The following is a 26666-nucleotide window of genomic DNA, read 5'->3' on the forward strand; positions in this document are numbered from 1 at the left end:
AGGCGGCGAGTATCGCGAGAGCGCTCAGCTCCCCTGCAGCGAGCCCTCGGGCAGGAGCAGAGGCCCAGGCGGCGGGCGTGGGCTGCGGGGTCGCTCGCCTGGTTCCCCGGCTGGCGTCTCGGCGCCCCTACTTCCAGCGCGCCCCGTCGCAGCCAGGCGACCTGAGCGTCCCCCAACCAGCTTTGGGCCGGAGTGCTGCCCGCAGTCCTCCGCTCGCCCGGCCGCCAGCGCTCGCCGCCCGGCTGGGACCCGGCAGGTGGACTGCGGCGGGCGCACCCTCCTTCCGGCCCCGGCCCCTCTCCCGGGCCCTCCCTCGAGCCCTGGCACGCCTCTGCTCCCCGGCCAGAGCTCGCAATCTGCGCCCCCGAGTTACCTGCCTCGGGAAGTCCCAGTTCGCAAGCAGCCCGGACTGTAAAAGGGTGGATTCGGCAGAGCCCAAAACCACATTCCTAGGGGAGGGGTGGGGTCCCCATCTAGAGGGTCGCGGATCGCATTACCGGCCGAGGGGAGGAGACAGCGGAAGGGAGAGTCAACTGGGGTAAAAGTTGCCTTTCGCTTAGTACTCCCCCTCCCCCTCCCTAACGCGCTGCGATGCCGGTAGGCTCGGGGACACAGTGTCCGCCCAGGTTCCGGAGCCCGACGGCCCCGGAACGGTTTGGCAGGACAGAGGCATCTTTCCATCCGCGGATGCGGCAGTCAGAGCGCCGGTTGGCCTGCAGGGCTGCCGGGCTCCGGGGCCCCGAGGGCGACCCCCGGCTGCCCGGGGGCGGGAAGCAGAAGCTCGCCTCCGGGCACCGAAGATCTAGAGCAATAACAGACGCATAAATAAATCAATGAGCAGCTCTTTGCTGCCAGCAGCAGGGAAACCTCGGGCTGATTAAATGCAGACGTGGGGTGTCTGCCAGGACAGGAGGGCGGCGGGGTACAGGGAACCGGCCTGGAGGCGAAGGGTGGGGGGAAGGGAGGCCGGGGCAGGAGCGACGGGTAAGACCCAAAGCCACGTTTTTAAACATGGGGGGGAATTTTAAAGGCAAACAGTACGGGGGAGGAGGGGGGCCGGGCTGCGAGCCTCTGGGCCTCCCAGCCACCCGGGGCAACTTTCCGGGCGGGAGGTGCGGCCCGAGGGGCGGCGCCGGCGGCGGGAGGCGGGAGTCCGAGGCCGAGGGGGTGGGGGGAGTCACTTTAAAGGCTCTTTCTTACCCATAATGCTTTGTGGGGACGTTGACAAGTGGATCCAAGATGGCGTAGAAAGTAATGACAGGTAAGTCCTGACTTCCCCCTTCTCTGCTGCTGGGACCGCTCCGCGAGCTGCCGGAGCCCTCCGGAGAGGGGACCGGACTCCCCTCCGGTCCCCCGAGTCCCGGGAGGGGCGGCCCCGGGGCGGGCCTGGGGCCCAGACGGCCCGCGGCGGGGCCTGGAAAGCGGGGCTCTTCGAGGCGAGGCCCGGACGCTGGGGCTGTTTACAGCTTCTTCCCCTCCCTGGCCCCCTTCCCCTCCGCTGGGGGCCGCGGAGCCCTCGGCCCAGGCCGTGGAGGGGGCCTCGCAGACCCCGGCCGCGAGCCTGCGGGAGGTTTGTCCAGCCCACGGCACGCCGGGAGGGGGAGTCGAGCCGCCTTGCACGCTCCCCTCCTCCGGGTCGCGGCTGGGGGTGGGGAGCGTGCAGGCCTCCCACGCCCCGCTCGATTGCCCCCTCTGGGCTCGGACTTCCACGCGGGGTGGGGCGGGGGCCGGAGGGTGGGCGCGGGGAAAAGTGGGTCAGGGGTGCACCCCTCCCTCCCCCGCCGAGGGCTGTTGCCTGAGCTTCACTTTCTTTACCCCCTTTCTCCGCCCCCTCCTCGGAAATTCTCATTGGCCCACAAGCACATCAACAAAAATAAAAACAGACGATCCTTTCCTGGAGATTCCTTCAAGACTTCCTTTTTCTTGAGCTAAGGGACCGCAGTTTTATCTAAGGAACTTTGATTGCTCTCCCCCCAAATTATTTGAGCTTTCTGCACCCTCCCCTTTGCTGAGGATCCTCCAGCCAGGGTTGGAAATCAGGGTCTCAGGATTCTTCTTGGATTGAGATCCTCAGGTTTTGTTTGAAACTCAAAACTGTTGTTCCTTCACCCTCACCACTTACACTTTTCAGGCAAATCGTTAATAGATGTGTAACTCCAGAGACAGTGGATTCCTAGAGTTGGGCGGGGGGAGGGGGGAGGAAGGCGTCGTCCTGGCTAGTTTGTTCTTAATTTTGCCCTCTCTTAAACTCGTATGAATGGATTTCTTCTCCTTCATCTTTTCATTTTTCTCCTTTTTCATTTCATTTTTTGAAAGTAAGGTCAGTCAGATATGACATTTTTATGTTTGGATTTTAAGAGCACTTTATAATTATTCTTTTATCACACAGAGAGGAAATGTTTTTGTTTTAAAGTAAAGCAAACAGACTCATTTACAAAGCTGGCATACTGTACCATTTTGGTAACTTTTTCCATTTGAAATTTATATGCCCTTTCACTTCAGGCTGATAGAATGTTTGCTACTGATCATGTCTCTTACTGGTGTTGTATAGACACATTTTACTTTTCTGTTTATCTCAGGAATTGGATGAAGTAATTGATCACTAAAGAACTACAGTGCTGGTGAGATGTGTAAGGTGAGACTGCAGTTAAAAATGATTTACCTTTTTTCCTTCTTTATTTTAATCAAGTCATGAGGGTGAGACTGAAACTAAGTAATTTGATGGGGCCATCTTTATTTCCAAATCACTCACTCAGTCAAATGGGAGTAGAGGCAGGGCTAGATTTGGAAAAGACAACTGTGTCAAGTATACCAAACTTTTCAGCTCCTGGAGCTTATCCAGAGCCAAATGTTATTTGCAGCCATCCTTGATTAGTATCTTCACCAGGGGTAATTATAGTTTGCCTATTTAAATTCCCTTGTGTAACTTTAATTGAATGTCTTAATTTTATCTGTCCTTTGGTGTCCATCACTTAGTCTGCATTGAGTGTTAGTGATTGTGTATGTGGATTTTGTGTGTCTGCAGTTTGTGGGACTCGTGTAAAGTACACCCTTTCCATTGGAAAGAGTTATTTCAGGCAAATCCTGCTTTTATTTTCTGAAAAATGGAACAGTGCTTGTCTCTCTCATAATTATTTGGAAATAAAAATGATAGTGGTGCATTTTGGTTAGGTTATTAGGGATAAGACTGGCTTGTTATTATCTTCTGGTCACATGTAGTGTGTGAATTCAGAGTGTTGCTCTATTTAATCTAACTTATAAGGCTTTGGATTTATAGAACATTATTAATATAGTGTCAATGAACAGTCAGTATTCTGTACTGGTGAGAAGGAGAGTGGTTTGCTAATTTTACATTCTTCACAAGCAATTTTCTCAACTTTAAAAATATATCTTTTTTTTTTATTTTAGGCATTGTAGATGTACTATACTACAGTGTGTGTGAGTGTGTGTGTCTGTAAAATATTTTACTATGGTTTATTGAGAAAATGTAAGTTGTTACGGTAGATTGGTTACTGCAGGGTTTTGTGTTTTTTTTTTCCTTTAACACATCTGGGTAGCCTTTGTATTTTGAAATACACTCACAAAGTTTTCATCTCTATCACACATCTGTTTAAGAAGAGTAAGCTGTGCTTTATTTTATTCCAGATTGAGGCATACAATTGACATTTCTGCCTTAAAAAAAAACTTGGGAGAGGAAGGTGGACATAAAGCAAGATCTTTTTGTAAGTGCACACACCACATTTGCTTGTGTTTGAAACTCAGAAGTGCTTGTGTGTATTACATATATTTTTATTTTTATTCTTAGCAGAGCAGATATGGATTTTAAAATTTATTTATTTTCAGCTTACAGATGGAGGCATATTCATGCCTTAGACCTCCCAATCTGTACCTTTTATCTTTTTTTTTTTTTTTTTAATATACATAATACTTTGTGGAAAGAACCAATGATCTACTTATGGGCCTATGGAGATGTTTGTTTATAATCCAAAAGGGAATATTTAGAAATAGGTAATCTTGTGTGGCTGGTGTTGTTTGGCCTGAGCTGTGTCAAGACATTTTCCACAATTTTCACACGTGTAGACCATGTGAAGTGTTAGTATTCACTTCAAAGTGAAGTTGGTGGTTGACCACCGAACAGGTTGTCACACGAAGCATTCTAAAATGGGAAATGCCATAGTACTGAAGTTTGTGGTGAAGTGGGGGTCTGTGTCTTTGAGCTGAATGAAGACATAGCTTTCTTAGTCTGTCCTTTTGGCTGGGAAGCTGGGACACTATTTTTAGGTAAGGCGGGAGTTTTGGGGAGTCAGTAAGTGCCTATCAGCTGGTGCGCTTGATTTTTGCAGTTGTTAGCAAGAAGTTTTATTTCTAATACCATAAATATTCAGTCTACATTGTTTTAAAGTATGTATACATTTATGGACAGTCCAGTGTTTTACTGGAGAAGGGAGTGATGCCAAAATAACAGGGGAAATCATTCCTACTTGCAAAGGGCCTTGTGTAGTTTAAAAATATAGAGCATATTCATGAAAGGCTAAGAATATTGCAGAGGGACCTACAAATGAGTAGACCAGATCTTACAGATGCATTTTTGTTCTCTGTTTAAGAAGTAGGCATGGTATTGATATTAAATGCAAATCAGTCTATAATTGTCTGTCAGACTATATTTAAGATTCTAAATACAGGCCCAGCACAAGAAGTAAGGTCCTTTGCCTGTTGTTTTAAATGCGTAGCAGTTTTAAATGCATAGTAGATTTGGGGCCAAGTTTATCAGCTTGTCGATAAACAAGAGATGGGGAGGAGCTACTTAAAAAATTATAAACAAATTGTTATGGCTGTTTATTTCCATAAACTTAGATAAGTGTACATGCAAATATAATTTGATTTCTAAGTAATAGTTTGAATTGTTTTCTAAGAGAGAAGTATGATACGTGTGGAGAGTGCGGCCACAGCAGCTTGTAGTTCATTTAAACTGCTGGCTGTAGTCAGGGTGACTCCTGTAGCATTGGCTAGGAGCAGCATGAAACTTAGTGGTCTGTCACTTCACCGGTGGCTGAGATAATACTTTTGAGCTATCCTGAATTTAATAAAGTTAATATTCCTCTTTCAAAAATCAATAGTAGATATAACATGAAGATTTTTAATTTATATATATGTATATATATGTGTGCATATATATTTATATATGTATATATCTTTATTTTAAAAGCTACCAATTGTCTAAAGCAAATTGAAAGTTTTTCAGCATACTACTAAAGAGTCATACCAACTTGTTTACTGGTGTAAATTGTACTGGGTCAGTTTCTCCAAGGGCAGGAAGTTGTCTGGTAAAGCCAGAGTTTGTGTGTTCAACTTGTTTTGACCCCCAAAAACCCTGATTCATCATTAGGTTCTTCAAAGAATGCACGGCAAATTTTTTTGAGTAAACCAGTGTGACATGTGAATGTTTGTGGTTTTTGTTATTTCTGTGCCATATTTTAGGTGTTCTCGGAACATCTGAATTTGCCTTTTTGCTTTCTTCTGTCGATATTCTCCTTGTGGTGAAAATATTCCTGTGAGGCGAGCTTCCTTTCAGTAGGCAATATGTGTAACTAATACAGTTAAAAAAATTATTTATTTTTATGTAAAACTGATGCATGCTATGGTAAACAAATCCGAGCAGTGCTAAGTGTATATAGGAAAAAAGATAAAAAGCCTCTGCTCTCCTTCCTCCATCTTTAGCCACGTCCCCCTAATCTGACTGTAGGAAGCAGTTGGTGTTACTTGGTGTTTGGAAGACCTCTCTTGCCTAGGTGCGCGGGCAGTAGTGAAAGCAGAGGGAGAAGTCAGGGAAGGCATGGCCACTGAAACCGTTTAGATGTTAGACGGGGGACGGTTCCGCCCTTATTTCCTGTGATGTTAATTAATATTGATAATCTTAAACTTCCCTTCGTTTAAGATAACTGTAATTGAATTGTTAGTGAAACACTCAAACAGTTAATTGCATTGTCAGGTTGGTAAAGTTTTGATTTGTTGATCTTGTAAGGAAATAAATATTTGGAAATTGAATTCACGTAACCTTAGGGCTGGGAGTAATGTTGGTAATTATCATCTGTGGAATTTTATGATGAGATGCACAGTATACTTACTATAGGCTTTTTATAACTCATTATCTTTCCTTTAGTTTTCAGAACAACTCCAAGGTAGCTGTTATTTCTGCTTTGCAGAGGAAATTTAGGTTAAATGTGAATTAACGAACATAACGTCGCAAGACTAGTAAGTAGTGGTGCTGGCGTTGTGCCTTGGAAAGGGCGTTCTCTTTCCATTGCAGTCTGCTCTGCTGCTTCTATCTAGTCTGTCTTATGTTCCAGATAAGGAGGTTGAGGCCTGGAGAAGTCAAGTGACTTGCCCAAGGTCACACAGCTAATTAGTAGCAACATTAAACCAAATTTTTATCTCTGGACCCTTATCTCAGGACTCTGGGTCCTGGCTGGTTATGCTACATTTTATTGAAGTACTGTGGACCAAACAACCATATGCTGTGAGCACTGGATACAAATGCTTCAGAACTGATACATCAGCAGTCTTGTTGTCTAGTATGTATTAAAAGGTTCCTTCTCTCTCTTTCAGCAATTATAAAGAGCTCTGATGGGCTATTTGGGTGATACCCAGTGCAGTGAACTGCAGGTGAGTAAGGTCTGGGAGAGCCTTATTTACAAAGCGAGGGCTTGGTAATGCCTGAGGAAGAGACAAAAGAGACTTAATCTAGAGGAGAGTGTCTGGTCAGCAAGATGAGGTGGGACAAGGTGGAGGAGGTAGGGCACTGGTGCAGCAGTGGTGACCTGGCTGAATTGGCGACTTCTGGAGCAGACTGGATGATGATGAACGTACTCCAGACAGACTGCCTGACGCTTTGTCAGTTTGTTCGAAGAGAAGTGACGGTAGGTGAATCTTCCACTTCTGTTTTGAATGAGTAACTGCACAGGGATTCAACCTATCTGCGTATGATTGGATCTTCAGAGGTCCTTCAGTTTTTGTGTCAGCGTTCTTGAGTGTTGGTCACCCAGTGCTCTGATGAACGGGTTAAGTATTCAATTGTTTGTTTCTCCTGTTATCTGCTATGTGTGCATTGTCAGGAATGACTGTATGTATCTGCATTTTTGAGGATCTGGATCCCAAGAACATGTCAATGGAAACAAAAGGTTAAACTTTTTTCCTAATGGTTGTATTAGTCCTTCAGATTATTTGTTTTTTGCTGAAATGCCCTAAGAATGACATTTTAGTCTTGAGTATTTATTATTTCACAGTAATTAATCTTCTTGGTCCATTATAGTATCTTGGCCATTCAGTGTTAAACTAAGAAAATGGTAATACTACAGAAAAACAATTAGAAGACTGTTTTAATATTGTCCTTGCGGGGCATCAGTGCTAAAATTATTTTTTGATATATTTTTAATACTAGTCCCAGAGACTTTAATGAGACAATGCTATATACTTTTAGGGTTTATAATTAAACTTAGGCTTGGCTACTTATTGATTGCTAGAGTAAAACATTGTTGTAGGGGTTCTTTGTTTCTTGAGTTAGGGTAGTTTTGCACAATTCATCCCCCACAGGTTCGTGGGGATGATCAGAAGACTAGTTGAGCTGGCTTCTTGGTCCTTGGAAAGCTGGGGTCTGGGTTGTCGTAGGTCATTGTGATAAGGAGTGCATGAGAGTTCTCAGTTCAGGCCAAAGTGAGCAGTAAAAGAGAGGTGTGGACCTCTTCCTGAGACTGTATCAAGTTTGCATCCTGGGACCCCTAGTTTCTCCTCAGTATGGTAGAACTTTCTCTCTTAAATTATAAAATAATCTAAGAATTGTTATTAAGTAAATTGTTAAATATTTGGGTTACTGCCCCTAAAACAGTTGATTTTGTTTTTGGCATTCTGTTAAAAAAAAAAAAAAAATATCTATATATATATATAGATATATATCTATATATATATACACACACACACACACACACACACACACACGCACATATATATTATTGTACTCATTTTTAATTAGGCATATAATTTGAATTTTTCCTATTTATTAGATTATGAAACATTTCCATGTTATAGTTGTCACAATTTTAATTGACATGATTACACTTTGAGAGGCTGCAAAATACTTCATCGTCATGCCGTCAGTAATTTACTTAAATCTTTTTATGTTAGATATTTATGTTGCTGGCTGGTTTTCAGTTAATACTTTAATCTACGTTATTGTAGATACTATTGTATTTTTTTTCTGGCTAATTATATCTCTAGGATAAATTTTTGAATGCATTATTGTGTTAAATGGTATGAATGTTTTTATGGCTTTTGATGTATATCGCCATACTGTTTTTCAAGAATGTTATCCCAGTTTGTACTACTAACAGATATACAGATGTACCTGTTTCACCATAGCTGGATAGAAATACATTTTTAACTTAAAAGTTTTTGCTTATTTAATAGTGTAAGGTGGCATTTGTACTTCTTTGTTCTATAATGTTGAGTTTTTCTCTCTGAGTCTCTTCATGGTGAATTGTTTGTTCATATCCTTTGCTATTTTAATCAGTAAACTATCGACGTGGGCTTTGGATGGTAAGGCAAGTATAACCAGCTAATAAACAGGTGATTATTAAAAAGATGATCAGAACGTGTTCAGTGAGAATGTTCAGAGGGAGTCGAGTCTAGATGGTAAACTTTATTGAGAACAGTGGTTGCAGGGGAACAGGCGACTTATTCCGAGATTCAGCTCAGCAGGTGTTCAGTGCGCATGCGCTGCGTACCACGCGTTGCGGCCTCTTAGTGCTTCTCAGGTCATCATGGCATATACGTGGTTGAAGGAGGGGGCTGCTTGAGGCCTGACTCGTTGGGGCTTTGGCTGCTGAAGTCGCTTTGTGGAGGGAGGGCTGGGGGGATCGCTGACGAGGACATCTTGCGCTCATTCGCGGCATACCGCAGTGCCGTGGCACAGTCTTTGAGAAGCTCTGTTCTGAAGGATACAAAGATGAATAAAACATCATTTCCTCTGACAAGGAACGAATCATCTAGTAGAGACAGTAGGGGCACCAAAAAAAGAAAGGACTAATAGGAATCTGAAGGGTGCTGTAAGAGGGGTTCAGACAAGGTGCCTCGGGGTTCAGTGGAGGGCGCGACACTGCCCCCTCGGGGATATAAGGGAACACTTCAGCTGAGGAGGTGGCATCTAAATTGCACCACTGTGAAACTGAGGCGCCGTGGCAAGAAGAGGGCATTCTGGAGGGAAGGGTAGCTTGAGCCAAGGCTGAGGGGCGGTGTTGGAAGTGAGGCGGATGTCCGGAAACGGAGTGTCCAAGTTACCCGGACCCTGGGTTTCGTGAAGGAGCATAGCGGACAGTGAGGCGGCTGCGAGGTCACGACTGGGGTTTGGAGGGTGAATATGGTGGCTTGTCAGCGAGGAGAAACTAGAGACAGGGTTTTCAGCTGGGTTCAGGGTTCTACTCCGGGCGAGGGATGATGAGTGCCTGAGTTGGTGTACTTGGGAATGAAAGGAGGTGGTGGAGTCAGGAGAGATTTCGGAGGTTGAACAGAGAGGTGTGGTGACTGATTAGGCAGGAGGGGAAGGGAACAGTCAGTCCTGTGTCTCGAGTCAGAGGTGATGCTGAGGCTTTCATGGTTGGGTGGCGGCAGAATGGGACAGCAGGAGCACAGGAGCCAGCAGGGAGAACGGGCAGGAGCACAGAAGCCAGCAGGGAGAACGGGCAGGAGCACAGAAGCCAGCAGGGAGAACGGGTCTTAGGGGTTCAGCGCAGAGAAAAGACGAGTTTGGTTTTGTGTGTTGAGTTTAAGGCGCTAGTAGAAAGGTGAAATCAGAACCTTAACCCTGGAAGGAACAGAAGAGGAAGTTCAGGGCCCAGAGGAGCTGGAGGGGCCAGTGAGGTCTCACAGTTGGGCAGAGCAGCGCGAAGACTGAAGCTTCCTGATTCCCACTCCAGCGCTCTCTTCACTGCCTCAGACTGAGACGCTTCTCTGCTGTGCTGTTTTCCTCGCACCCAGGTGTGCTCAATAGGAAGTTGGAAGTGGCAGAGCTTATGTTGGGAGTGAAGAGTTTATTTTTTAATTACATTTTTTTTTATTATGGAAAATTTCAGGTGTATAGAAGTGGAAAGGGTATAATCAATCCCACTGTACCCGTTGTTCAACTTTAATAGTTACTAATGTTGTTTCATCTGTTTCCTCCCTCTCCATCAATTATATCGAAGCAAATTGGATAAAGTGTTTTGGTGAACTTGAACTCTGGGTATTTGTAGTTAAGGAGAATTGAACAGTTCAGTAGGGTATGTTCTGAGCTTTCTGGGTGGGCGTCTAGAGTGAACAGAAGTAGGATTAATTGCCAGAATTCCTGGGCAAATCACTTACGTCTTCTGAGCCTTCGTTTGTCTGTGAGACGGAGGTAATAATGGCAGCGTCACAGAGTCACCTGAGATAAGGTGTAGAAAACCCTCTGTGAAGTGTGAGCCTCGAGTGTTACGCAGATTTTAGTTGTTGGTAATAACAGAAAGGTAGGGCTATTCCTTTGGGCTTCTGTGTTGCTGGCGTCCAATACATTCTTATTATTCAGCAAAGAATTATGCGAGGTACCTGAGGCTTCAACAGGGAACAAAACAGACAAAATCTCGGCTCTCTTGGAGCTCATGTTCTAGGTCTGGAGGATAACAGGAAGCTAATACCTTAATAGTGATTAGTGTGGGCCAGACACTGTTCTAAGTGCTTTCATATTTTACCCTATTTAATTCTTGCAGCAATGCCTTGAAGTGTGTAGCACTGTTACTATTCCCATTTTGCAGATTTGGAAATCAAAGCAAATTTTTAAGCAGATTGCCTCAGGTCACCATGCCAGGATTCAGATTCAGGCAGAGCTGGCTTCAAGCCTATACTCTTACCCCTCTGCCATTAGAACGCTTTAGCTCATTCATGGCGTACTAGTGTTTGATACAAATTAAAAAGGTAGGCCCTGATTGAAATTATTCCTAAACAAGTAAGTGTTCTCTTCTTGTGGGAGAAAAAAAGACAAAAACAAATGAAAAAAATGGCAGTACATAATTCTCTGTGGAGGGAGGTATATTAATATTCTTATATAGAAAAGTATTTTTCTTCCTAACTTTTTATAGGCTACACCAACTTTCTAGGTTTCTTTAGATACAAATGGCCACCTCAGTGGAAGGAAGTCATTTTCCTGCTGGCACTTGGGAAGAATCTCTTCTTGGATGGATCTCCTTCTTGTTTACAGTTCTTCTTTTTTCTCCTACTGCTCTCTTTCCTTACCTTGGGGCAGTTCCCGTCTCTGATTTCCCCTGTTCTCTGGGCCTCCTTTTCCTCACAGCTGTGGTGTCCCTTCCCAGTCTCATCAGCTGCCCATGTTCTCAAGGATTTCCTTCCTTCTGCCTTTGCCTTCTCTTCCCTAGCCTGCCTCTGTCAGTCACCTTGGGCCTTACCCTCTGTTTTGGCTTTTCTGAGTTGATTCAGTGGGAGTAACATCAGGACCAGTTTCCCGCCTCTGCTCTGGCTCTGCCCTGCCAGCTCTGGGTTCTCCTTCATGAGCAGGGAAGATTGGGACATGGGCAGTGAGCGTTCCTTAAGTTTGCATCAGGGTTAGGGCATGGGCCTCACTCCTTTTAAGGAGGGTTAGGAGGGTATTATGGCTTGCGTACTTGTGGGGTGTTTTTTTGAATATTGTTAAAATATATATAACATAAAATTTACCATTTTAATCATTTTAGCATATAATTCAGTGTCATTAAGTGCATTCACATTGTTGCACAACCATCACCACCATCCATCTCCAGAACTTTGTCATCTTCCCAAATTGAAGTTCTGTACTCATTAAACACTAACCCTCCATTCCCCTCTCCCTCAAGCACCTGGCAAACATCATTCTACTTTCCGTTTCTAAGAATTTGAATAGGGTCCAGTCATACCATAGGTACCTCATATAAGTGCACTGATACAATATTTGTCTTTTTGTGACTGGCTTATTTCACTTAGCATGTCTTCAAGGTTCATCCATATTGTAGCATGTGGCAGCATTTTCTTCCTTTTTAAGGCTAAATAATATGCCATTGTATGTAAATACCACATTTTTTTAAATCCATCCATCTTCTGATAGACACTCGGGTTGCTTCCACCTTTTGGCTGTTGTGAATAATGTTGCTGTGAACTTGGGTGTATACATATCTGTTCAGGTCCCTACTTTCAGTTCTTTTGGGAAATACCCAGAATTGGAATTGTAGATCATATGGTAATTCTGCGTTTAATTTTTTGAGGAATCCCCACATTGTATTCCATAACAGTAGCACCATTTTATGTCCACCAGAAATGTAAAAGGGTTCCAATTTCTCCACACCCTCGCCAACAGTTATTTTCTATTTTTTTGATAGTAGCCTTCCTAATGGGTGTGAAATGATAATATATACTTGTTTTTAAAGGTGTTTTATGTAGAATAATAGAATTTCAGGACTAGAAATGGTATTAAAGATTTCTAATTCAAGTAGCTGTAGGCAGCAACGAATGTTCTCGTATGTCTTAGCATTTTCACTTCTTTCTCAGTTGGAGAAAGGCATTTTGGGCAGATGGGTCTATACTGGATCTTCGGCTCAGGATGAACTATGTCTGACCCAGGCAGGGAACATGGAATGCAGCTTTGTAAGAGATCTGCTCTTCTCTTCTGCCAGTGACTCTATTTCTTACACTTCTTTACAGTTTCCAACTGTGTCTTCTGGGTTATTTAATCTTCTTTCCGGCTTCTTTAAGGGATAAGGTAATTGTATTCAAATAAACATGTTTATTTAAAAAAACTAGGTACGTTAGCAATTAATGAGCCCAAGATCAGTATAAACTGCTCAGATGATTAAAAAGACTGTATTCAATATCAGTTTGAAGGAAACCTAAATATTACTCCTGGCTGTTAGCTATAATTCCTTACTATGTAAAATAAGTCACCCCTTTTCAATCTTTTTTTTTTTAATTTGGAGGAGATGAATTAAGCAGCATAAAATAAAATATATTTTATATTTACGAGAAGATTATAACTTCTGGATTAGTTTGGGTTTTGAATCTTTTTTAAGTTAAAGAACACTGTTAGTTTAATTTATATTATGAAAATCTTTACGCCTACAGCAAAGTTGTAAGAATAGTATAATCAATACCCAATTGTTAGCGTTATGTCATAATTTGCCTTGTCTCTCTTTCTCTGTCAAATAGATAGAATTCTTTTTTTTCCTGAGCCAGCTGAAAGTAAGTGGCAGACGTCTTAGATGGCATTTCATTCATACTTCATCGTGTGTCTCCTAAGAATGAGGACATATTTCTTCATAAACATAATACCATTATCACACCTAAGAAGATAATTCAGTAATACTAATAGTTATACTATCAGATATCAAGTCCATGTATAATTTCTCCTATTTCTCCCCGACATGTATTTTATTTCTTTAGTTTTTATTTATTTATTTATTTATTTTTGGCTGTGTTGGGTCTTAGTTTCTGTGCGAGGGCTTTCTCTAGGTGTGGCGAGTGGGGGCCACTCTTCATCGTGGTGCGCGGGCCTCTCACTATCGTGGCCTCTCTTGTTGCGGAGCACAGGCTCCAGACGCGCAGGCTCAGTAGTTGTGGCTGACGGGCCTAGTTGCTTCGCGGCATGTGGGATCTTCTCAGACCAGGGCTCGAACCCGTGTCCCCTGCATTGGCAGGCAGATTCTTAACCACTGTGCCACTAGGGAAGCCCCTCTTTAGTTTCTTTTAATCTAGAATAGTTATCCCTTCCCTTTTAGTTTTTCATGATAAATTAAGCATGTTGCTTGTTGAAAAATTAGAAAATGCAAATGAATTTAAAAAAATTGTAATCCGCCACTCAGAGCTACCTACTTTTAATTTTGGAGTAATTTTAGACTTAACAGAAAGTTGTAAATGTAGGTCAGAGTTCTCATATACTCTTAACCCACCATTGTTAACATCTTACATTTTTAAGGTACATTTGTCAAATCTAAGAAACCATCATTGGAACATCAGTATTAACTAATTTCCAGATTTTATTTGGATTTCTCATTTTCCCACAAAGTTCTTCAGGGATCTATCCAGGATCCACGTTGAATGTGGTTGTCATGTCCTCTGGGCTCTGACAGTTTTTCAGACTTTCCTTTTTTTTTTTTTTTTAATTTCCATTTTATTCTTTTTTAATTTTTATTTTATTATTTTTTAAAAAATAAATTTATTTATTTTATTTATTTTTGGCTGCGTTGGGTCTCTGTTGCTGCGCCCGGGCTTTCTCTAGTTGCGGTGAGCGGGGGCTACTCTTTGTTGCGGTGAATGGGCTTCTCATTGCGGTGGCTTCTCTTGTTGCGGAGCACGGGCTCTAGGCATGCGGGCTCAGTAGTTGTGGCTCGCAGGCTCTAGAGCACAGGCTCAGTAGTTGTGGCGCACGGGCTTCATTGCTCTGCAGCATGTGGGATCTTCCTGGACCAGGGCTCGAACCCGTGTCCCCTGCACTGGCAGGCGGATTCTTAACCACTGCCCCACCAGTTATTCTTTTTTAAAAAATTATTTCCTCATTTGTTTTTATATGATGATGCCTTTATTTATTTATTTTTTATTATTGTTTATTTTTGGCTGTGTTGGGTCTTTGTTGCTGCGCGCGGGCTTTCTCTAGTTGTGGCAAGTGGGGGCTACTCTTCGTTGTGGTGTGCGGACTTCTCATTGTGGTGGCTTCTCTTGTTGCGGAGCACGGGCTCTAGGTGCGCGGGCTTCAGTAATTGCAGCACCCGGGCTCAGTAGTTGCGGCACACAGGCCCTAGAGTGCGCGGGCTTCAGTAGTTGCGGCGTGTGGCCTCAGTAGTTGTGCCTTGCGGCCTCTAGAGCGCAGGCTCAGTAGTTGTGGCGTACGCGCTTAGTTGCTCCGCGGCATGTGGGATCTTCCCGGACCAGGGCTGGAACCCGTGTCCCCTGCATTGGCAGGCGGATTCTTAACCACTGCGCCACCAGGAAAGTCCCAGACTTTCCTTTTTTTAATGACAATTTTGAAGAGTCCTGGTTCAGGTATTTCATAGACAGTCCCTCAATTTGGGTTTGTGTGATGTTCTCCTCATGATTAGAATGGAGTTAGGGTTTTGGGGAAGGAGATACTTACTTTTAATATTTTGTTTCATCTCTATTTCTTGGCTTTTTATATAAGATATTCAATGCATATAGATATATATTTACAAAAGCAGGCTTATAGACTATTATTTTATAATCTGCTTGCTATTTTGTAGTCTGCTTGGTATGATGATGGTCGTGGTGGTGGTACACTTTTGTTTTAATTATGCCGTTGGCTCTCTTGCGTTGATTTACATTTTATTTATAAAGCTCCACTGCTTTGGATTATGATGTGTTTACAAGGCTACACAGATAATCTGGAAGGGAAAATGAAGAAATACAAATGACAGAAAATGTTTTATAATAATAAAATTTTCTTGGCAAGCAGCAACCTTTTCTCAAAGTCAGTCTTTTAATATAATTTGCTTCATAAATATGGGTTTTTTGTTTTTTCATATCTTTATTGATTAGTAAGCATGTTAAATGACTTGGGAGGAATCTCACTCTCTTCAAGAAATAATTTGGAATTATTGATCCAGAATGCTGACAATTCTCAAAAATGGGTCAGGAAAATCAAAGTAATAGATAGAAAAAAAAAAAAATCTCAATTTTAGCTCTTGATACAACTTTTCTTAAATTTAGGGTTTTTCTTTTTATAATTTAAGTTACTAAAACAGATGGTGGAAGGTCCATCAACATATTTATTTTATGTATTTAAAGCATTTTACTTTGCTGTATTGAATTCCATTCATTCTGGAATTTAGGAGAATTTACCTCTTTATGAAAGAGATTATTCAAAGTAGAAAATGATTGATGACCTTCGCTTCCAGTTTTCTTCTCAATAGACTTAGTTTCTCTTCTAATGCTTCTTGCATACTCAGTAATTTTATAAGTTTTAGAGAAAAATGCAAGTCTGGCTGAATATTAAGCACAGTACAATAAATAAAGCTTTTTTACTTTGCAGAATATTTTACATGTGTGTCCCATAGATTCATCACAGATTCTAGTTTTGGATAAAGGCAAGTACATTTAAAGACAATACAACATCCCTGTCTATGACATTGGCATTCGAATGAGAAGTGAATTTGGTTCAGGACAGTTCTTGGAATGCTTGGCATTTAGGTTATTTTAAGTCAACTCTTTCGGAAATTCAATTAGAGTATTTATTGAATGGTTTTAGTGAGCTGAATGGTTGTCATGGGGATATAGATGATATAAAACATGACTCCTATTTATAAAATAGTTGTGTTGGTCAGATAAGGCATCTTGCATGATGTATTTAATCCAAGATAATGGATGAGTAAGAGGCAGATCATTCTATAGGAAGTAATTTTGGTTTTGAGAGAGGCATTCTTAGGGAAATAGGCCTTGAAGTGTTCATTTAGAGCTGGGCAGGATTCAGGTCCGGAGAGAGGAGGGGAAGGATATTTGGGTAGAGGGAAGGGCATTGGCAGAGCCTCAGAGGCCTGACGGTCCCTGGGGCCTGTGTGGGAATGGTGGGAAAGTTGGGTTGCAGTCAGCCTGTGGGTGGCCTGGACGTTGGGTAATGAGCGTGGCCGTCAGTTTATGGGTGCCGGCTCTAGAGTGGTCTGTAACTTGCTTCCTCCCTGAGGAAGTGTGACACGCTTCTGCTAGCTGCAGTGTCTTCCCCACAGCTGTGCTGTCCGTTGAGGAGAAGGGGGCCTGCTCTGCCATGGCTTCCTTACTCCTCAGGGTGTGGCATGTGAGTTATTTTAATAATGTATCAATCTGCCTTTTCTTTCTTTTGTCACCATGCATTTACTTTCTAAAATGGTCTTGTTTTCAGGATAATAATTGGGTTTCCACAGGGAAAATAATAATGTATGAGGCAAATTACTGACTAAAGGCAAACTACTGACTTAAAAAAATGAACCTCTAATTTTTTTTCTAGTAGTTCTTCTTTTGTTTAAATTTTTGTTTTGTTAGTTACGTAAAGAAACTTATGTATAGTAATTTCTGCTCAGGTGGATCGTGGTAATGTTTTAGCGCAGCTCTTTGGTCTTCTGGAACCTTCACAAATGCAGTCTGATTCATTCCAGCCAAGTTAGTTATGAGGTGGATAATGTTTTTCCCCCTAATGGAGACAAATGTAAAAGACAGAGATACAGAAATCATCTCTGATTTAGATTGAAGAAATTTAAGTTACTACTGTTTGTTCCTGCTGTTTGATCACAGTTTATTTTTATTTTTTGAAGTCTGTCTCTAATCAAATAAGATTTAATTTTTTAGAAGTAAAAGAAGACCATGATTAAATTAATAAGAAAAGTTAATTTAAGGACAATAATTGATTTTTAAAAATATAAAAGTACATTTCGTGACTTGATCTCAAGATGATCTGGTGGTTATCCTTATACTGTCGCAGAAGGAAGTCCACAGTGGGACGAGAATGATGCTTGCAAATCACCACCCTTCTTATTATCTAGTACTGAACATGTCTTAGTCCAGGCCAGTCTGCCTGCCACCTCTGTGGTATACCGTTGACTTCATTTTTCTTCCAGTATTTACTTTTGGTCCTGGACCAATTATCTAGCTGTGATGGGATTCTTCAAAAGTATTCTTCAAAGTATCCTACATTTTGTACCTAGTGAACTAGTGATTATTCTGTTTGCAGACATTCTTTCTGAGGCTCTGCTCTTGCCTCGAAAACCTACACATTTGCAGAAAGGGAAATGTATAGGTTTTCCTTTTATTAACAAACTTATCCTTCTTTATTTCTTTCCAGTTTTTAGAAACCGTGTCCATTGTGACATTGAGATTCATATTTTAAAAATAATTTTAAAATTTTATTCTTAAAATTATCATACAGTAAAACTAACTTTTTTCTTTTATTCTGTGAACTTAACACGTGTAGTTTGTGCAACCATCACTACAATCAGAATACAGAATAATGTTATCACCCCCCAGAATTCCCTAATGCTATCCTTTTGTAGTTAACTGTCCCCATCCTATAACCTCTGCAACCACTGGCCTTTTTCTCCATCCCTATAGTTTTGTCGTTTTTGAGAATGTCATATAAATGGAATCATACACGTAAGCTTTTGAGACTGGGTTCTTTTACTCTGTCTTTGAGATTCATCTAAGTTATTGCATGTATTGAAAGTTTATTCCTTTTTATTACTGAGTAGTTTTCCATCGTCACTCATTAAAGGACATTTGGGTTGTTTCCAGTTTTTAACAGTTACGAATAGAGCTGCTGTAGACATTTGTGTACAGACTTTTGTGCAAACATAGTTTTCATTTATCTCTAGGGTAGCTGTCTCTGGGGAGAGGGACTCACTATATCATCTGCTGGGTGATATAGCGAGTATATTTTTAACTTTATAAGAAACTGTCAACCCTTGTTCCAGAGTGTCTGTACCATTTTATATTCTCCCACTAGCAATGTATGAGAGTTCCACCTATTCCACATCACTGATATTATCAGTGATTTTAATTTAGCCATTCTAATAGGTATATAGTAATATCTTATCGTGGTTTTAATTTGCATTTCTCTGATGACTAATGCCATTGGACATCTTTTCATGTGCTTATTTGCCATCATTAGATCCTCTTAGTGGAGTGCCCGTTGAAATCTTTTGCCTAGCTTTTAATTGGGTTGTTTTCTTACTGTTGAGTTTTGAGAATTCTTTATATATTTGGATACAAATCCTTTTTCAGGTATGTGATTTGCAGTTGGTTTTCTCTCAGTCTTTAGCTTGGCTTCCCATCCTTCTAACGTAATAGTGTCTTTCAAAGAGCAAAAAGCTTTAATTTTGAGAAAGTCCAATTCATAATTTTTTTTCTTTTTTATATTATACTAAGATGGGTAGATTTTAAAATAAGTTTCTGTTCTATAAAAGTGGTGAAAAGTAACTTAGTGACGGGAATGTTCTCCTCAAGTTGACTTTGTGGAAGGTGCACATGTTATTTTCTGGAAAGGTAGTGCTAATTAATATACACCTTAGTCTTGGGAACATCTAGGACTTTTGTTTAACCAAAGGATGCAGTTGGTTTAGGTTTGTGAGGGTTTTCACACTTTTTTTTAAAAAATGATAATCACTAATGTGGTTAAATATGTATACTTTCATAATGCAGAACTATGTAGGAATTAGTCCTTAAGACTCTTCCAGGGTTAAAATAGTGGTATATTACATTCACATTTGATGCTTTTGGGAGTGCCTGAGTTTGTTTCTGCTTCACTGGAACAGCATTAGAACTTTGAGTGTAGGTTCAGATTCAGTGTCATGGCTAAAAGCACGAGCTGCATCAGAATGTCTGGATTTGAATCCTGCCTTTTATTTACAGTGTAACTGTGGGTGAGTAACATAACTTCTCTGTGCTTCAGTTTCCTTATCTGTTAGTGGGAATGATAATAATAACATCCACCTTGTAAGGTTATTATGAGGAATCAAGTAGATTACATAATATAGTCATTTCAACAGCATCTGGCCCACAGTAAGCATTCAGCAAATGGCTCTTGTTATTGTTTTTATTATTATTGCTGAAATAGCTTTATGATAAAATTGTTTAAACAAATGTTTTGGAATATTTTCAAGAGTCAGAATAACCACATATCACACTTAAGTCATTTCTCTCCCATGCCCACTTTTTTCTCTTCACACTTGTTATTATTAATCAATACCTGTGACCAGTGTTTTTAATAATCACGTGTATATACACTGTTTTACAAGACAACTATCCGTTCATTCCATTTTTCACATCCTGTGAGGTACTAATCAGATATACACATATACATCAGTTCGCTTCAGCTGCCTGAAATATCAACCTAAATTGGCTTAAGCTGGAAAGAAATTTGAGTTAGGCTCACCTAACTGCAAAGTCAGGCACAGCTAGCTGGATTCAGGGCTCAAGTAAAGTCATCAGGACTCAGGTTCTCCCCACGAGTCAAGTCTGCCTTTTCCTGTATGGGCTTTAGTTGTAGGAACTGTGTGTTAGAAAAATGGCTGTAGCATATTCACCCCCTGTAGCCTGTTAGCGCTTAGATTCAGCCGGAAAGAGCGCCTGTCTCTTTCCCAGAAGCCTCAGCAAAAAGTCTCATGATGTCTCATTGGCTCTTATGGGGTCACGTGTCTGACCTGGAGCCGATCGCTGTTTGAGGCTGTGAGACTGGGATTGACCAGTTCTGGTCACATGGCAGCCGTGGCTCTTTGGCGGAGTCGACCCCGCCGGAGCCACGCTGACTGAGGGTCCGGGAGAGGTGCCTACTCTGAGGGAATTTGTGGGCTTTTATTACCAGAAAAAGGGATGGACGCTGGCTGGTCAAACGACTAATGTGCTGTTAGGCTCTTTTTGTAGATCGGCAGCAGATCACAGGGGTTAATGGATTTGAATTAGAATCTTGGTTTCTGATTCCAGCTTTTTTGTCAGTGAAGTTACATCCTCCAGGAATGCGTTCCCCACAGGGGCAGGAGTTTGCAGAAGGTTAGTGTTGTGTATTCTTTTGGTGAAAGTTGGATAATTTTCAACAGGAAGAGAAAGAGTCGAGGCAAATCGGGGTGGCCCTCGCAGTGGGTGGACGTGGTGCTGCTTCCCACAGTGGTGGGTGCAGGCGACTCAGCGCCCTTCTCCGGGCCTTTCTGTCCCCGTGGCAGAGGCTGTACAAGACCCAGCTTGGTCAGTGTCTGTCCGCCACGTGGCGGGGTCGCGTGCTGTAGACACGGGTGTATCCGTGTATCCTGGCCAAGAGTGTCGGCTACATGGTGAGGTGTGTCTGGGAGCTGGCCTCGTGTAGAGGTAGTTTCTAGATCTCTGTGTTTTTTGTAGTCCGTTTTAGCGTGGCTTGACACATTGTCTCACTTTGACTTCGGCTGGCAGTTTTTATTTTATGTTTTTCAAGAAGGCGCTTGAACTTCTTCAGGAGTATGTGTAGCCAGGTCATGCTGTTTTCTGAAGCACCAGGGAAGACAGTTACCAGAGACCTGCCTTGTATGGAGAGCTGCACTACAGAAGTACCCGCAGTGAGGTTCAGGGAGACCGCAGTTAAAAATGAACTGTTGGGACCTGATTAATTAACAGACGTAATTGTGGTAGGCATCTTCATATCCAGTGCTGAGGTGGGCACCTGAGCCTACATATCAGAGACATTAACTCTTGAAATTAAGTCACTTCCCCCCATAGCTCCCGGAGTTAGTAATTCTGTCCCTAATCTCTACTTCTGTGTTACTTTTATTGAGATTTCCCTGGCTAATATGTTTGGTGATTAATGTTGACGGTAGTCTTTGTGATCTCCCCTCAGAGCCAGTTTTAGGGGTTAGCTTGTCTTTGTCAGCGACGTACAAGTACACTTGTTTCTCCAATGGCTGTTGGAGAGGATAATCATTATTATGATCGCATAATCGTAACCATTATTATTTTATCGAGATGGAGAAAATGGGTGAAAATAATTCCTCTGTCAAGTAGATAAAGTAGTTACATAGCATGATATTTTATTTTCTATAAATACAGTGTTGTATGTTGAAATCTGTAAAGTGATTTCCACTTTATATAAATTGAAAATATGGAATTTTAGTGAAATAACAGTAGCTAACACTTACTGAGCACTCACTGTATGCCAGGCATTCTTTTAAGCACTTTACACGTATTATTTCACTTAATTCTTAAGTGAAAATAAATAACCATAGGAGGTAGGTATTACTTGTCTTCTTGCCATTTTAGAGGTGAGCAAGTTGAGATGCTTGAGGCTAAGTCATTTGCTCCAGGTCACACAGCTGGTGAGTGACACAGTTGGTGAGTGACAGCTGGTGAGTTCTGAATGTAAGTCCTCTGGCTCCAAGTCTGTGCTTTGGATCACTGTGCTGTGTTCTCTCCCTAGTAAAGATTTTAGCTACTGTGTTGTTAGTTTTTCTTTTCATTTTACTTCTTTTTGTAATATTTTCTAGATGTGGGCTAGGAGTTTTATAGAGAAGATTTGCTAATTCTAGGACCTTTGGAATCCATGGATTTATCCATCTTCTGTTGCTGTTATCTGGCAAGCAAACACTATATGCTTGTTTATATCAGTAGGTCTCAACCAGGAATGATTTTGCCCCCCAGGGGACATTTGCTGATGTCTGGAGACAGACATCTTTAGTTGTCGTAAGTCAGGAGACGTGCTCCTGGCACCTAGTGGTCAGAGGCCGGGATGCTGCCGAAACATCTTATGAAGCACAGGACAGCCTTCCGCAACAAAGAATTGTTCAGCCCAAAATGTCAATAGCATCAGCTCTGGCCTATAGAATAAGTTACTGATGATCTTGTAATGCCATTCTGATCTCTAATGGGCAAAGTCACGTTAGTAATGTAGAAATGATTACTTTTGTTGTTTGTTTGAGAATTGATTTCCCCAAATTAATGCATGTTTGTATAAGGGACATAAACACCAACTATAACTTAAATATTTAAGTTCCCTTAAAGTAAACTGGGAATTATAGCCCAGTGAGGGAGAGCTGAGGAAGTTTAAAGGGAGGCCGTGTAATGCCTGAGGGTGCAATACTCTAAATATTTGTTGGATTACCTTGTGAATAACACAGTTAGATTTCATTTTTTGTGTTGTGTTAACTTGTCAAATGTATAAACATTTCAAATATCCTGTAATTTTAAAAACCGTGTTTTGGTATTTTTTTAATTAAAAATTTCATACTGAGAAAAGTGGAGAATATTACATTGTACCCCATGTATGTACCACCCATATTTAACAAATACTAACAAATACTGAAGTCCATTTTGAGCTCTTTCTCATCCCATCCCTTAGGTGTTTCTACATTTTTTGTTACACCAAACATCTCAAAAGTTGAAGGGGCCTGGACCTCTTCCAATGTCTGTCATCAGGCCTCACTCACTGCTGCTGCCTTTTGTCTGCCTGTCAGCTTCTCCCCTCATCGTTCACTGCAGCATATAGGCGGCAGAGGGCGGAGCCAGGTTGTCTTTTCAAAGCTGGAAAGGCCAGGCCGAGAGTGGATGTGTAGGCTGGAGAGAGGCGGGAGGACCATAAGTATGGGTTTCCCCCAATGTCTGAAAGTAGAGCGTTCCCGTGAAACCTTTCATAAGCCGAAATGGCGTAAAGCGAAGAAGCAATGACCGTAGGACACATCTTGCTAACGGATGCACAAAATAAACTGAGCTAAAGCGCAGAAGCTCAGCGACAGTTGAGAGCTGTGGCGCTTTGGTGCCGAGGTGCTGAGTGTGGCTCCCGGGAAGGAGCCGGGCGGCGCCCCTTTCTCCCGCCTCTGCCGCTCACGGTGCGAATTGCCCCTGCGAGCGCTGCTGCCGAACGCGTGTGGACACTGTTGTCACTTTCCCCCCTTTTCTGTAAAAGTGGATGTCCTCTTTGGATTCCTTTTGGTGAGGAAAACAGGCACTAACGTGGGTCCTTCTTAGAAGCAAAGCGGCATAAATGGAGCTTTGGAAAGATGGAGGAGACCTGTACCTTGGGGCCATTTGGTAAGGTGGAAAGTGGGGAGCGTGAGTGAGGGTGGGAACAGGCAAGAAGAGCAGCCTCCGCACCGACAGAGATGGTGATCAGAGGCCAGCAAGAGTGATCCTCTGAAGCAGCGTTGTGACTGTCAGGTCAAAGGAGTTTAGGTCTTCTTTGCCCAGGTTTTCTGCTCCCTGCATTATGAGTGGTATAGCTCAGGAGAGGCTGCGCTTGAATTCTCAGTCTCTTTCACTTGGACTGCTTAGTGGTCTGTTATTAATGGCAATGCCTGCTTCTCACCAGTTGTTCACAGGACTTCTACATGATAGGTTCCTTCTTTTTTTTTTTTGACCGCACCATGCCGCCTGTGGGATCTTAGTTCCCTGACCAGGGGTCAAACCCTCCCCCCGCCCCTTTCCGCCGTGGAAGCGCGGAGTCCCAACCACTGGACTGCCCGATAGGTTCCTTTATTTAAACACCTCCCATCATGCTCCATTGCTATGGAATAAAGCCCTCACTTCTTGTGGCATTGGAGGGCATTCTTAGCTCCTTTCTCTCCTTCTCTGACACACCTGGAGTTTATCGTGTGCTTTCTCTTGTCTTGGTGATTTCTTGTGCATTCTCTCTGAAGAACTCCCCTATGCTCTCCCTGTCATCTCTGCACAGTGAACTTGTGTTTCTTCTTTTGAGGTCAGCTCATGCCTTTCGGCAGATGGAAGGTATTTCTTGCTATTTTTCACTTGTGCTTTGTCTGTCTTGCTAGAATCTGAGTTTCTTGAAAGCAGTGATGACATGCTTCCTCTTTGAGTTTAGTGCTGCTAACACAGGGCCTGGCCTCAGGAAGTGTTTGCTGAACTGAATTAATAGCCAGTTCGAACTTGCCCTTGAGCCAGTTTTTTGTACTGGTGGGAAAAATCCTACACGGTATGGACTTTGATTCTCTGCAGTCTCAGTTACAGAATTATAAGACCGAAAATAGGAGGCTGGGATAGGAAACGTTTTTGCACCTTCTGGTTTAAAAGAAAAAGAGACGCCTTCATGGCTTATTACGCTTTGTAATATTCAGCATCATGTTTCATTTATAAATTTGATGTATTGTTGGCATGATCCTGACTTAGGGTTGATATTTTGCTTGGATTTTAGTAAAGACTTCATACAATATAAAAGAGAAGTATAGAATTTGTAGCATCAATAGTTGCTGCTCAGCTCTGACCTTGATCAAAAGGCTGGTTGAGAGTAACTATTTAGATAGATAGTTGAGCCAGTTGAGTTAGGAATGGGGCTAGAATTGATAATAAGTTTTTAAAACCTTTTCTGACTTGTTCTTTCTCCCTGTCTTTAGGATTTTTGTCCCTGAGTCATGGAAGACAGAAGAGCTGAGAAGTCATGTGAACAAGCGTGTGAATCACTTAAGAGACAGGACTATGAAATGACCCTCAAGCACTGCACAGAGGCCCTCCTTTCTCTTGGCCAGTACTCCATGGCTGACTTCACAGGGCCGTGTCCACTGGAGATAGAAAGCATCAAAATCGAGAGTCTTCTTTACAGAATTGCCTCCTTTTTGCAGCTGGTGAGTAAACACTGTCAATGAGCCAGTGCTGAACCATGTAAAATGGCTGTTTTCTGTGAGTGGGGACTATCGCTGATCACTGCTGCTACAAATCACCACATTCTGGGCTGAGGACATGAGTGAAGTGGCTAGTGATTGCTGAATATCTTTGATGGCAAGTAACTGTGTTTTTCAGCCTTGAAAGTATTACTATTGTATAGCATTTTGGATTATTCACTCCATTCAACAAATATTTCAACAAATATTATTCACTCAATTCAACAAATGTTTACGCTGTTCTAGGTATTTGCTATACGTTGGTGAAAAGGAAAGAGAAAGATCCCTCCTTCGTAGTACTTTTTCTAGTGGGGGGGCAGACAATAAACCATAGGCATTATAAGTAAGTAAACACTTTAGATTGTTAGAAGGTAACAGTCTGCATGGAAAAAAAGTAGAATAGAGGGCTACTAGGGTTAAGGATAGGGTTGCAATTGTAAATTGGGTTAAGATAGGCCTCATGATAAGGTGATACGAAGGAGGTAAGGAAGTGAGCCATGTTGAAAACTGGAAGAAGATCATTACAGGCAGAGGGAACAGTCAGTGCGGAATTCCTGAGGCGGAAGCATGCCTGCCACGTCTGACGAACAGTTGGGAGGCCCTTGTGCTGGAGTTAAGTGCCCAAGGGGGAGAGTGCAACAGGGCTAGATCCTGTGGGACCCTTCAGGCCACTGTAAGGGCTGGTGTCTTGCTCTACTTGAGATGGGACGCTGTTGTGGGATTTTGAGCAGAGGAGTGGCATGATCTGCTTTAATAGGAGTTACTTGGCCTTTGTGTTGAGAATAGACTGTAAAAGAGTAAGAGCAAATGCAGGGAGACTAGTTTGGAAGCTATTAGAATAATCTAGGCCAGCGGTGAAGTGGCTCAGATCAAAATGCTAGCAGTGGAGATGGTGAGAAGTGGTTTGTTCTGGTTACAATCTGAAGATAGAACGAAGCAGATGTCCTGATGTACTGAAGGCAGGGAGTGAGAGGTATAGAGCAGTCATAGTTTACTTACTTCGCCCTTTTTCTGTCTGAGCAATTGGCAGCGTGGAGTTTCCTTACACTGAGATGAGAGGGCTGTAGGTGGGGAGATGGGAAAGAGTTCATTTTGGACATACTGATTTGAGATGACGTTTAGATATCCAGCTGGAGATGTTGAATAAGCAGTTGGATAGCAGGTCTGGAGTTTGGGAGAGAGGTCTGGGCTAAAGATGTTAATTTGAGAGTCTGTGGCCTGTGGATGATATATAAAGTCTTACGCCTGGGTCAGATCAGCAGGGGAATGAGTATAGGTAGAGAGAAGGGGAGGGCTGAGGACAGTCTTGTGGCACTAGTTTAAGAGGTTGGGAGGAGAAGCAAAGCATCGTGAAAAGCAACCCATGAGGTTAAGGAAAACTAAGAGAGTAAGCTGTCCTAGGAACCAGTCAGAGAAAGCCTGTCCAAATGAGGGAATGTTCAGTGTGCATTGCTGTGAATAGAGTCGTGAGAACTGAGAATTGACCGAGAGATGACAGTGTGTCTAAATGGGTACATGTAAGTGTATCTAACTGGATTCACTGGCAGT

The 26666-nt window shown here is 42.4% G+C and overlaps 1 protein-coding gene across 4 annotated transcripts in view; it reads left to right on the forward strand.

Annotated features, from left to right (window-relative positions):
* Positions 1-1214: 1214 nt before the first annotated feature.
* HELZ (helicase with zinc finger) overlaps positions 1215-26666 on the forward strand; it is a 151647-nt gene continuing 126195 nt past the window's right edge. For 2 of the 4 annotated variants that reach the window (XM_068530582.1, XM_068530585.1), the window contains exons 1-4: positions 1215-1261; positions 2580-2635; positions 6607-6663; positions 24855-25082. In XM_068530582.1, coding sequence (XP_068386683.1) covers positions 24873-25082 — 210 coding nt within the window. In that variant the 5' untranslated portion in view covers positions 1215-1261; positions 2580-2635; positions 6607-6663; positions 24855-24872. Of the gene's footprint in view, positions 1262-2579; positions 2636-3645; positions 3723-6606; positions 6664-24854; positions 25083-26666 lie in introns of all 4 variants that reach the window. The other 2 variants (XM_068530583.1, XM_068530584.1) reach the window with 2 other exon arrangements.

Source organism: Eschrichtius robustus, chromosome 20 (genome assembly GCF_028021215.1).
Source record: "Eschrichtius robustus isolate mEscRob2 chromosome 20, mEscRob2.pri, whole genome shotgun sequence".
In the NCBI taxonomy this organism is placed as follows: Eukaryota; Metazoa; Chordata; class Mammalia; order Artiodactyla; family Eschrichtiidae; genus Eschrichtius; species Eschrichtius robustus.